This window comes from Lygodium microphyllum, chromosome 26 (genome assembly GCF_053477565.2).
Source record: "Lygodium microphyllum isolate KBCC chromosome 26, Lygodium_microphyllum_v1.1.10, whole genome shotgun sequence".
NCBI lineage: Eukaryota > Viridiplantae > Streptophyta > Polypodiopsida > Schizaeales > Lygodiaceae > Lygodium > Lygodium microphyllum.
In genome coordinates this window covers 54400874-54414217 of record NC_141160.1, presented here as the reverse complement: position 1 = coordinate 54414217, position 13344 = coordinate 54400874, and the positions used below count along the sequence as shown (strand labels likewise).

General features: G+C 43.8%; 1 protein-coding gene across 4 annotated transcripts in view; it reads right to left on the bottom strand.

Moving 5' to 3' along the window:
• Nucleotides 1-343: 343 nt before the first annotated feature.
• LOC148013286 (V-type proton ATPase subunit E-like) overlaps nucleotides 344-13344 on the bottom strand; it is a 32606-nt gene continuing 19605 nt past the window's right edge. Inside the window, exons 5-7 of one of the 4 annotated variants that reach the window (XM_087668572.1) lie at nucleotides 1498-1694; nucleotides 1055-1178; nucleotides 344-790 (exon numbers count right to left, since the gene is read on the bottom strand). In XM_087668572.1, coding sequence (XP_087524698.1) covers nucleotides 740-790; nucleotides 1055-1178; nucleotides 1498-1694 — 372 coding nt within the window. In that variant the 3' untranslated portion in view covers nucleotides 344-739. Of the gene's footprint in view, nucleotides 791-1054; nucleotides 1179-1383; nucleotides 1695-13344 lie in introns of those variants that run through there. The other 3 variants (XM_087668570.1, XM_087668571.1, XR_015688948.1) reach the window with 3 other exon arrangements.

Sequence of the window (13344 nt, the reverse complement as noted above, 5' to 3'; positions counted from 1 at the left end):
TCTCTCTCTCTCTCTCTCTCTCTCTCTCAAAACCAAAAAACAAACAATTTAAAATTGATTAGATCTTCTTAGGCACCAAAAGGCTTTGTGACGCTGTGAAATAAAAAAGATGGCAAAGGAAACATGATATTAATGAGTCGCAAGGCTTCAGGGTAAATCATGAAATTACAATTCCTAGTGCCTGTTTATCGTTCATATGATGTATATCCAGCTTGGGACATTGCGACACTTTGCTTAACCCCTTCATTTATTTTAGTCCCACAAAAGCACAATAACCATATGGATATATACTGAAAGTTTGCAAATTACATTGAACTATCCCCACAAAAGCATAATAACCATATACACTGAAAATTTGAGTCTATATTGACAAAACTGAATTGGGTATTATTTGGATTATTGGGCATGTACAACCATCTGAAACCTGTGAACCAGAATTACAGCACTTTTATTAAGTGCACCAGCAAATAAAACATGGGTACCATTGTGTATAGACAGTTTATTTTACACCCAGTCTATCAATTCTCATGTTTGCAGAAAAAACTCCAGTTAACTAGTATTCTCGTGAGGTTAATCAATAGCCGAAAGGCCCTCATCTGCCCTAACTATTTGTCAGTGAATTCACGATGAAGAAATGGTCTTAATGGTCTGCAGTGAGATGTACATGGAGAATTGTAGTTTCTTGATAATTGTGAGTTTGAGGTGGCATCAATGGATGTCGTGTACACTTGACATTTGCCTAAGCACCTGCATCTGCTGTTCTTATATTAGCAAAAAGGCGTTTTCGGATCTGCAAAAAGAGAAAAACAAGCAGTTATACAGCAAAATGAGGATCTGGTGCACAAAGGAGGAACCCATTTGAATGGTGCCCCTTGGAAAACTTAATTTTTTTGCTGTTAGTGCCATCTCATGCTTTTGAGATAATATGCATTTCAGAAATACTTCTGCTAACATAACTTCTGTCTAAGTCTTTATCTGATTGTTAAAAAAACTCAACAGTATTCATAATGAGTTGCTATGTTCATTAGAATCAGATTAACACCATTCTGAGCACCTGAAAGCTACAAATGCATCCCACCTCTGGCAGATTGTGCTTGAAGGTAATTTCAAGCCTTGAATCTAGAGTATTGTTACAAACAATGCGTCCATTTCTTGAAGCAAGAATAACACCACCGGCACTGCAGGCCCGAAGGAAAAGGTCAGATTTCTTCCTTCTTCACAGCCTTCAAAGACGGCTATTAAAAAAGAACCAAGCATAAGCCTTGCATATAGCCTGAAATGAATGTAGTTAATCAAACTTAAATGGTTCATCTACTGTAGTGTTGAAAAAAACTGTCAGCTTTAATGAGACATTAGTTACTAGCACCACCCCCCTCTACATACTTGTGCATGCCAGGCACACGAGCAAAAGACTGGTTTGGCTCAAATAAGAGTCAAGACAACTGAGATGCATGCACATATTCTCAGGTAAAATTTTTTTTCAAGCAAGGAGAGAACCATTTGGGGCCAGACTCCATGCTTTCTTCTGCAGGTGGAGGAAGATACGTGTGCTCATCAATGATCACTTCAGGTGGATGTGCCTTCATTTTAGCAGCATACTGATCTCTTGCTACCTGCAACACTGATTTTACAAGTCGCAGGTCTAGTTGTCTGCACCTTAGTAACAACGCAGACTCTTGCAATTTCAGCGCTCCCTGCAAAAACAACATTTCTGCACTCAATTGTGATGTAGCTTGATGTATGAAAACTAGAAACTTCACAAATGCCTGGATAGAGGCTAGCTTGCTTATCTAAAGAGCAAACAAAAGAGTCTTTGCACCATTTGACTTTGGTTTTCTTAAGCTGAACAAGAATATTCTTGAACACAAAAAAGCACCATCTTTTTAGTGTGAGGTTACAGCATGTAAGCTTATCATAGTCCAATACTCAAAAGAGATGAAGATAACTCAGGGTGAGATCCTTTGATCTAACAACTCAGTGGCCTACACAGCCATCTCACACAGCACGTGCAATCCTATGGTCTAACAACTCAGTAACCTAGCAAGGCCACCTCACACAGCACTATCAGAGTGTGCACCTATTGGCTGGGCTCTGCATGTTGTATCTATTTGGGTTACCACCAGAGTACCAAAACAATGCTGAGAAACGAGGTCAGCTCATTGAAAGACATCTACAAGTTCACTGAGATCTATGACAATACTTCGGCTAAAAACGAGGAGGAAAACTTTTGGTAACCAGCAAGCCTCTTTCAAAGAGGATTTCAAGGAGAACCATTGCTTCCATTGCCACCAAACAGGACATTTGAGAGGCAACAGCAAATGTCCAAGGAAGAGATAGGAGAAGACCTTAGTACCAAAAACAATGATGGTCAATGTTTAACTCTAGCCTATAATCACATCTATGCGTCCCACCCCAAAGCAGCCAAGGTGAAGTGGTACTGAATCTCAATGTGCTTCGTCCGGGCATGAAAAACAGGGTTCCTTGCCAAGGCAATGCAACTTTCATTGTCACATCGCAGCAATGTAGGACGAGTCTGGGGGCACCCAAGCTCCTCCAACAATCTCCGAAGCCACACAACCTCGCATGTGGTGGAAGACGCGGCCCGATACTCCGCCTCAGTAGACGAAAGGGCTACAGTGGGCTGCTTCTTGCTACTCCATGAAATAACACCTGCACCCAAAGTAAAGCAGTAACCTGTAGTAGACCGCCTGTGGTCCACGTCACCAGCCCAATCCGAGTCGCTCCAACCTGCAAGTACAAGATCTGACCCATCTGTCCCTGCGGGGTAATGAATCCCTAAATCAGACGTCCCCCTTAGATACCGAAGTATCCTCTGAGCAGCCTGCCAATGCACCGTCTTAGGTTCACTCATGAACCCTGCCAAGAGCCCAACAGCAAAACATAGATCAACCCTCGTGTTGAGAAGCCAAATCAAAGACCCAATCAACTGTCGATAGCGGGACGCATCCGCCAAAGGAGAAGCGGAATGGGAAGTGGCCTTCCAGTTCGGATCCATAGGAGTAGAGAGGGCCCGACAATCTTCCATCTCAAAAGATAACAAGAGCTCCTGTACATATCTCTGTTGGGAGAGAAAGATCCCCCTCTGAGACTGATAAATCTCATGGCCTAAAAAGAAATGGAGGAGACCCAAATCCGTCATCTCGAACGTCCGATGTAAAGCTGACTTTGTCTCCTGGACCTGCTGTGCAGCATCACCTGTGACAATCAAATCATCAACATATAAGACAAACAGCACACAACCATCCTCGGAAGTGTGGACATACAGCTGCGGATCGGCCTTGGACCGCCGATATCCCAACTGAGACTGGAGGAACGAATCAATCTTCTCGTTCCAAGCGCGCGGGGCCTGCTTGAGGCCATACAAGGCCTTCTTCAACCTGTAGACTTTCCCATCTGAAGAACCAAAGCCAAGAGGCTGCTCAACATAGATCTCCTCCTTCAAATCACCATTCAGGAAGGCCGACTTCACATCCAACTGATAAACAGGCCATCTCCTATGGCCAGCCAAAGCAAGAACAGCTCTAATGGTTGCCATGCGAGCTGTGGGGGCAAAAGTGTCATGACAGTCAATCCCTGGGCGCTGGGCAAAACCTTTAGCAACAAAGCGAGCCTTGTGCTTATCCAAAGTACCATCACTGAGATATTTGGTCTTGAAGACCCACTTGACTCCAATCACCTTCTTCTTCGGGGAGCGTGGCACGAGTGACCAAGTGCCATTCCTCTCAATAGTCTCCAACTCAGCTTCCATAGCTTTCTTCCATGGGGCGGACTGTCAAGCCTCCTTCACGGAGGTGGGCTCTCGATCCTGCATAACATGGGACATCAAACAATAGTTGGAGCAAACAAGCTCCGAAGAATGCGCCTGGTGCCTCCGTGACCGCCGCGGACCATCCTGCGGTCCCCACTCCTCAGGAACCCCCTCGATCCCTGAATCACGGAGTGTGTCACGGGCCCAGCGAGGAGGAGGCCGAACCTCCCCTCGTCGTTCTCCATCAGCAGAAGACTCTGGAATATCCACCGGTGGTAACTCCTCAGAGGGGTCCGGTGGAACAGTAGACTCTGTGTCAGAAACAGAATCATAATCAAAAGGCACGGGCTCCAGTGGAACTGTAGAAGGAGCCCAACTCTCCCCTGGATCTCCAAGAACGGGATGCTCCGCACCCGTTGAAGTAGCCGGTACCTCCACAAACCGCACATCACGGCTAGTGTATACATCCCGCTTGACGGGGTCATACAGTCGGTAGCCTTGGGACTGGGAGCTGTAGCCAACAAATACCTGTTTTCGAGAAGCCGCTACAAATTTATCACGGTGAGCCTTGGGAATGTGAACATAGGCATCACACCCAAAGACCCGAAAGTAAGAAACATCTGGCTTTGTCCCAAAATAAGCCTCAAATGGAGTCATCCCTTCCACAGCCGAAGTAGGGGATCGATTAAGGATGTGGACTGCAGTAGCCACAGCCTCGGCCCACAGAACCTGAGGGGTCTGTCGGTGCTCCATCATGGTGCGCGCCATCTCGATCACACTGCGGTTCTTCCGTTCAAGAATACCATTTTCTTGTGGAGTATTGGTATTGACAAACTCCTGGTGAATTCCTCTATCTGCACAAAACCGAGCAAACTCATTAGACACAAATTCACCTCCCTTGTCGGATCACAAGGTCTTCAACTTCCGGCCTGATCGGTTCTCCTCAAAGAGAAGCCAATCCTTGAAGTGCGAGAAAGCTTCTGACTTTAATGCCAAAAAATAGGCCCATGTCATCCTGCTGTAGTCATCCATGATCAGCATGAAGTACGAGCTCCCACGCAGGGACTCATTCCTCATAGGGCCACATAGATCCGTAGATACTAGCTCCATCGGTGAAGTAGACCGCCGCGAAGCTGTGTGGGGAATGGCATCCCTATGCTGCTTCCCCCGTATGCAGGAGACACATGGCTGCTGGCTCACCACTATATCCGGCAACCCTCGAACAAGCTGTCCACGTGACGCCCTCTGAAGATAGTCATAGTTCAGGTGACCAAACCTAGCATGCCATAACTCTGACTGTGACTGTGAGGTAAGAAAAAGAGTAGAGAGGGCGGTGGAAGACTTCAGTTTGTAAATGCCGTTCTCCTCATATCCAGATGATAGAACCTTCCTCGATTCACGATCAAGGACTCGCACTGTAGATGGGTACCACCTCGTCCATCCGGAATAAGCTGCATCTTACCCCGACCTGCAACAGAAACTGAAGAGCTGTCGCCAATAAGAATCTGCCCACGCGAGGGTCGCAACTGGGCAACACCATCTGATGAAGGAGTCATGTGCCGTGAGGCACCACTATCAACAATCCACTCTCGAGCCTGGGGGGCCGTCATCGCAGCATCAGAAGCATTCGGTGAAGCGTCCTCAATGACAGCTAGATGAAGAAATGCAGCTGATGAGGGTGCAGCCACTGCTCCAGAATCCTTGGTTTCCTTCTTCTTGGTGTCCTTCGTGTCTTTGTCAGGGCAATCCTTCTTCCAATGGCCAGTCTTGCCACAAATATGGCATGTGGAGTCTTTGTCCTTGTCCTTCTCCTTGTCCTTCTTGGACTTGTTATCCCCCTTCTTCTTCTTTTGGTCCTTCCCCTTCTTCTGAGAGGCTTGACCTGTCAGTGCCTCCGTCTTGGAAGCATTATGTCCCTTTAACTGTTCCTCTTGGTCCAAGACCATAGGAACCAACTCTTCCCAACGAAGAGTAGACTCTCGCCCAGAAGCAATGAGGGCAGAGTAAAATGTACCGAATCGTGGCGGCAACTGGGACAGTAGTGTGATCGCCATGTCTTTGGAGGAAATCGGCTTCCCCGCATTCTGAACCTGCATCTGTAGCTGCCTTAGCTTGTTAATGTGTTCCCTTAGCGAAGAAGACTTATTTACGGACAAAGTCCGCATCTGTACCTCCAAAGAAACCCTCTTCATTAGGGTCATCCGATTGTACATTTGATCAAGCTCCAGCCATATCTCACGAGCCACCGTCAAGTGCTCGATGTGAGCGATCACGGCTGTGGTGCATGAGAGAAAGAGAAAGGATCGAATCCTGGCATTCAGTTTGTCCCAATGAGACTGGGCCTTGGCCAACTCCGCACGAGCTTCGGAAGAGAGTTTGGACTCATCTCTTACCGAGGGCCGGTCAATCTCCTCCTGTACCAACTCCGCCAAATCATAGGACTCAAGAATGGCCAACATCATGACGCGCCAAATGCGGTAGTTGTCGCCGTCGAGCTTCTAATCTGTAGGAAGAGCCGGTAAGACAGGCACCTTCCGGTCCATAATCGCCTGGAACTCCAAGTCAATCTCTGTAGACATCTTCACCTGCAATGCCTTCACAAACGCAAAAGCAGCCCCCTCTGACTGGGAAAACTCAGCCTGCTAAGGCTCTTCCGCGTCCTGAACCTTCTTCACCCGCCGGAGGCGATGAAAAAGCAAAACCTGCACTTATAGGCTGAAAACTCAAACTTCCTCCGCGTCAAACAGCAGTAAACAGCAGCAAATCCACCACCTGTACTCCTTTCCTGTGCGCCCACACTCGTTTCAGCCTTGTTCCAAGGCACAGCCCTCCTGTCTGCCCTTAAACGCAAAAAACGCAAATTTGTGTCGCGATGGAAACTCCTCTTCAGGTTGATTCTGCGCTCAGTCAGCCCTCAAACACTGCTCTGATACCATGTCAGAGTGCAGCGGTGCGGAAGCGTAGGACTGAGAGAGAGAGAACGCAGAGAGAGAAGGGAGAGAAAGAGACAGTGGACGATGAAGATCTGCTGTATAAAGAATGCTGAATACAAAGATATACACGGGCGCAGTGCACTGGACTGCGTGTCTCCACCTCGACGATGCGACCTGCTGTCCACCTCGAAGTCTGCTGCAGTCTGCACTGTCTGCTGTCTGAAATCTGTGAACAGAGACAGAAACTGCGCGTCACCGGTCTGTAATCTGCGTCAGAGAAGAGTGTACAGACTGCTGAAAGTGTCGACTATAAATAGTCGAAATCTGCCACGAAATGGGGCGCCAGAAATAGGGCGCAGCCTGGAAATAAGTCGGCTGCATTAAATGCAGCCGACTGGGCTGCAGACAGTCGGACTGCCACGTGGCAGTCCGACTGCACAGTCGGACTGTGCAGCTGCCCTGCTGGTCCGACTGTGCAGGCTATGATCTCTAACAAAAGGCACAACCACCAAAGTAGCACTCCACATGTCATGAAAAGTAAACAAACTAGTAGTGTAGGAAATGATAGTTAAATCATAAAAACACCTCAACTAAAAGGAAAGGAAGATGGATGCCAAGAGAAGAAGAATGCCCAAGACCGTTTGCCGTGTGTTTTGAGCATTAATCCTCAACCATCCAGTAAACCCTAATGGCTTCCTCTCAGTAAGCTGGCACCCCAGGCGGCAATTGGAAGCCATAGAAAAGGTGAAGGAATGGGTGAGGGAGGCTCAACAGCACCTCAAGGATGTCGAACCCATCACGGAGGATGAGATTGAGGACCTCTCCAACATGAGTGCGCCGTTATCGCTACCCCAACCTAAGTCTGCCGAGGCTGCTACGCCACAAGCAGTGCCGACAAGGCCAAGCCTAGACGCAATAGACCCACAAGACAGCCGTGGCCATTGGCCCGGACAGGCTGAACAAAGGGAAGGACGAGTGTTTAGCAATCTCCTAACCACACTAGTGACCACCCCTGTAACGGTTGGACTGGGAGAGCTGCTCTAAATACACTTTCGGAGCATTACAAATCATTGGGCAACTCAACGATAATTGTGGATGAGACACAACCAAGTTCCAAATGGATACTCCTCGAGATAGGTGCATCTCATATATATGGTGAGAATAAGTTGTTTAAGTTTAAAACCTCTACAACGTATATAGAAGACCAAGGCATTCTGACAGTTAGTGATACTCTTTCTGAAGACCAACATGTAAATCTGCTAGCCCTTATTCTCCCAAAAATACCAAACATCAACACAAAAAAGATTACCCTTATCTTCACTTAAGATACATAGCAATAGGCATTATCCCCCTCTTCCGTCGAGGTTTAAATGCCTCTTGTATGGCTGCTGTCTTGGATACTAGACACCTCCAACTTCATGACATGATTGTAGGTGCTGCAGTATCTCCCCTTTCCAATGGACCTATTTTCTCTAAATTACGCCCTAACTATGTAATAGCTATGGATGGCCCCTATTTAGAAGAATTGTTAATGCTTCATGTCCAAACTATGGGCTTACAAATGAAGGCCTCCTCCACCCACTTAGCTATACAATACAAAATGGTATTTAGACGTATGTCTCTAGCAATACCAAGAGTGGTAGAAGGAGTAAATTCCCCTAAAGACAAAGGCCAGACCATCATCATGAAATCGGATGAAAGCACTCAACGCTTTCTTCTTGGCTATGTCAACTGGTCTGATATAGAGCTTCCATATGAATGGTAGATGGATATATCTTCCTTGAAAAAGAAAGAATTCCTGCCTCCTAAGGTTATCAAAGGCAAAACCCTATTTCTACCTCAACATCAAGCTTCTGAACCTCCTGTTGCTGATCCAATCATCCCACGACTCTCTTTTACAGCCACAGCTGAAGGTTACTCCTTCTCAGAAAGCTAATGTCCTCAAGTTCCATACACAACCCTGTTCTCATGATCAAATTGTCCATGGTGTATGTCAACATTGTAAAAAATTAATAGAAAATGCTTCTTCCTCTTCTTTAGTTCTCAATGTTGTCCAAGAATTCGGATATGAAAATAACCAATAAAAAGCTACTCCCTACTTATGACCCCAAGAAGCTGCCTCTTGGACTACTAAATTACAAGCTGCAAACTGGACATACTTGGCTCTTACTAGCTTGATTTGAAAAAATGGATTCCCTACAACAACTTTCTAATCAAATCCTTAACTTATGTTAACAATTGGTAAAATTTTCCAGATCCAATCCTCCTCTAATATTGCCCATGAGCATTGTAACCGGATCTATGACTCACATAAAGCGGTAGTTCCTTCAATTAATACCTCATATTTTCACTCACACACACAAACAGAGACCTCACTCCCTCGCTCAACACCGAATTGGCCCCAAAGACCGGCGCCCCTCTCAGTATATCTTTATTAATTAAAAGATGGAAAGTTACAAAAACGAAATGTTCCAAAATACATAGCTGCATACGGACAATACAGCGTGACCAGAACAACATCCCTTTTAGGAAAGCATTTTTTGTAACCATAACTCAATAATTCATGTGCAAAATTGCAGTCTGCAGAACTCTGTATTTACTGTTTTTACTATCCAATATATCCAGAACAACATCCCTTTTAGGAAAGCATTTTCTGTGACCATAACTCAATGATTCATGTGCAGAATTGCAGTCCGCAACAAACAGCACTAAATCACAACTGAAAAACCCTATTCCTATGTGGCATGGTCATCGCTTCCTTTAGTTCCTGCATTGGAGAAGCCAACACCTGCTCCTAAACCTGGACAGTGAGGCTCTTGCCTCAACAGAAGTGCAAAGAAAACATAAACATGTACCTTCAATGGAATCAGCCCATCATGCAGAGCATTTCCTCTGAGAATAGAGAGAGAGTTGACCAGAGGGAGCAAGCTCTACCTCCGTACCTAAGTCAAACATGAAGAAGTACTCTCCATAGCTGATGTACTTGCAACAGTATGCCCTCAGCTCCTCAAAACTTCATTCTCAAATCTATCCCTCATCCCTATTACGTTTTTTTTTAATGATCTCTCTCTCTTTTGGGAATGTGTGCCACATGGCATACATATAACAATTTTCTCGTTTAAACCTTCCGGTCTAAAATTCTCCATGATCAGTGCAAAATTTGACCTCAGCACAAACCAAAGAATTAATCATCGTGCAAAAACGAAGATAATGATACAAACAGATTCTGGGGTTCAAAAATAGTAACTCCCTAAATTTTAGGGATGGTAACCCTTGCATTCCTCAAGTTGTTCTGAGCAACTTTTATCATTGCAGCCGCATCAAAAAGTGTAATGTCGCTCAGTTACGATGACTTTTATTCCGTGAGCATTCTCACATGTGCATCTTCTGTGTTGGCCAGGCTCATTGTTCTGCACCATCTCCAATGGCTAAGCACACAGTCCCAAACCACTAGCATTCTATTCTTCAGTACCCATTCAATATGGAACCGGTCCTAAGGCTCAAACAAACCATTTGTCCAATTTGTCCCAATGGCTACCTCTTCTGGTCATGCAAAGATCCCGGCTTAATCCAAGAGAACTCTGGGGATAAAAAGCAACAGCAACTAAAGAAAAGAAAAATAAAATATTTATATAAGTAAATAAGGAAAGCAACTGCAAAAAGTATCACCACCTGGTGACATACCCCCCTCTTAAAAGAAGTAAGCAACCTCGATTGCATGCCACACGTGCTAACGGATAACACAGGACGATAACAAGATTCTCCATGTTATTAGTGCCATCGCATGTATCACTTGCTAACAAATGACACGGAGCGATGGTAGGAGTTTTCCCACAACCATTTGTGTCATTGCAAGTTTAAGTCTCACATAGGTGGAGGTTCACATCCTGTATCCGACTATGATTACTAAGGGTCTTTCTAATATACATGTTTCTGGATGCAACACTGGGCGATAGCACGTATCTCCGAACTATTAGTGTCACAACATGTATAATCATTCAACTGAAGTGTAACAAATACAACTTCAAAGCACTGAGATTTCATTCAATGATACACATATTAATGCTAAGTGTAAGCCATACATTGTGCACTATTCAATGAGATGCAGTATTCAATTGTACAATAGAGAATGTATATTGCTTTAACAAGCATTCTAAGTCATTGTAGATTCCAATAAGAAAGGTTCTCGGTAAAGTTGCAATAACTGAGACGAATCTGCCAATTCAACCTCTTCCATCCATTTGGCATCCATTGGTGAATAGTTCTTGAACTTCACCAAAAATCTTCTTATAACTCTACCTTTCACTTTCCTATCCTTATGTGCCAAGATCTGCTTAAGAACTAGAATCTCATCTAATTCCTCTACTTCAAGTTGTTCCTCTTGAACCATATCTTCTGGCACTTCACCAATAAAAGACCTCAATAGGCTCACATGGAATGCATTATGAATTTTCCAATTCTCTGGCAATTTCAGCCTATATGCCACGTCATTGATCTTCTCTAAGACCTAAAAAGGGCCATAGTAACGCATACTCAGCTTTGGAAACAAACATTCCTTGCCCTTTTGTTTTCTCAAACGTGCCTTTTCAAAACGCAATAAGACCCAATCATCCTTTTTGAACAAGAGTTCCTGACGATGACTATCAGCAGCTCTTTTCCGTTTAGCTTGTGACTTTTCTAAGGCATACTTGACCTTTTTATATGCTTCTTCCCAATCTTTTACATAACAATCTGCTTCAAAAATGTTATCTTTTGTCTGCAAAATGGAAGATAGTTTCTTTCCACCTTCCACAGTCTCAAAAGGTGCTTTGCCAGTAGATGAATGCACTGTATTATTGTATGCATACTCAACCAATGGCAAGTAGTGTTCCCAAGAAGTCTTATGATCTGAAACATAACACTTCAATAGATCTAAAACAATCAAATTTGCTTCTTCAGACTGTCCATCAATTTGTGGATGGAAAGAAGATGAAAATTTCAGCGTAGTGCCAATGTTTTCAAACAATGCTTTCCAAAACAAGCTAGTCATTCTTGGGTCCCTACCACTAACAATTGATCGTGGCATTCCATGGTACTTGAAGATATTTTGCATAAATATATTTACCATGTATTCTAACTTAACCTTTTTCCTTACAGGAATGAAATGCGTTGAATTTGCAAATGATAGTCCAGATTCCATCATTCCCTGAAGAAGTTCTGAATGAAATTCATGGCAATATTTTCCCATGGCCTTTCTGGAATAGACATTGGTTGCAATAACCCTAGTGCCTTCTGTCTATTAAATTTGACCTTTTGGCATACGAGGCAAGATCTAACATATGCATCAACATTAGATCTCAAGGCTCGCCAATAGAAGAAAGTCCCTACCGCTTTGACTGTAACATCAATACCACGATGTCTTGCATACACTAGAGCATGACTTTCTAATAAAACTTTTGGCCTTACCAGTTTGTAACGCATAGTCTTCAATGCATCATGATAAAGCCTTCTTTGAACACATAATGATCATGATGTTGGCCATTGATCAACTATGTTTTCAGAGAAATCTTCGTCATCAGCATACTGCTCTTTCATATCATCCAATTCATGGTGATAAAAAATTGAAACAGCTGACACTTGTGGTTTGCGAGATAAAACATCTGCAACAACATTCTTCTTGCCTTCCACATACACTATCTGAAAATGAAACATAGGTAGGAAATTTGCCCAACGCATGTGTTTCTCTGACAATTTTGCCTATGTAAGAAAGTATCTAAGTGTTTGATGATCCGTTTACACTACAAAATCAGCACCAAGTAAATAGTGCTTGCAACTAGAAAGGTGCATGGATCACAGCCAATAACTCTCTCATAAATTTGATAATTCCTTTCAACAACAAAGAGTACTCTACTCTTATATGCCACAACTCGGCCATTCTGCATTAATACAGCACCAATGTTGTTTCCACATGCATCACACTGCACTACGAATAGCTTAGACACATCTAGCAAAATAAGTACTGGATCTATAGTCATTTTCCCCTTCAAACATCTAAATGTTGATTTTTCTTTGTCAGTCCATTGCCATTTGATATCCTTGTTTTCAAGTGCATGTAAAGGAGAAGCAATCTCTGCAAAGCGTCTTACAAATCTTCTGTAGTAAGAGTATAGGCCAAGAAAACTACAGACATCATGAACGGTTTTCAAGTTTGGTCAAGAGACAATTGCTTCTATCTTTGCAGGATCCATCTTCACACCATCTTTAGAAACTATGTGCCCAAGGAAATGAATCTCTTCCAAAAAGAATTCACTCTTCTTGCCATTAATGAGCAATCTGTTATGCTTAAGCTCATTAAAGACTGTAACTAAGTGTTTTCTATGCTCCTCTTCATTCTTTGAAAAGATAATCATATCATCAAAGAATGCGCCAACGAAACTTCGATAAGGGCGGAAAATTCTATCCATCATCCTGTTAAACGTAGCAAGAGCATTGGTCAATCCAAACGGCATGACAAAAATTTCATAGAGACCAAATGTCATTCTAAAAGCAATCTTATGGATATCCTCTGGTCTGATTCTAATCTGATGGTACCCACTTTTCGAATCTATCCTGCTAAACATTCTTACTCACTGTAATCGATCAAGAATGTCATCTATCCTCAGA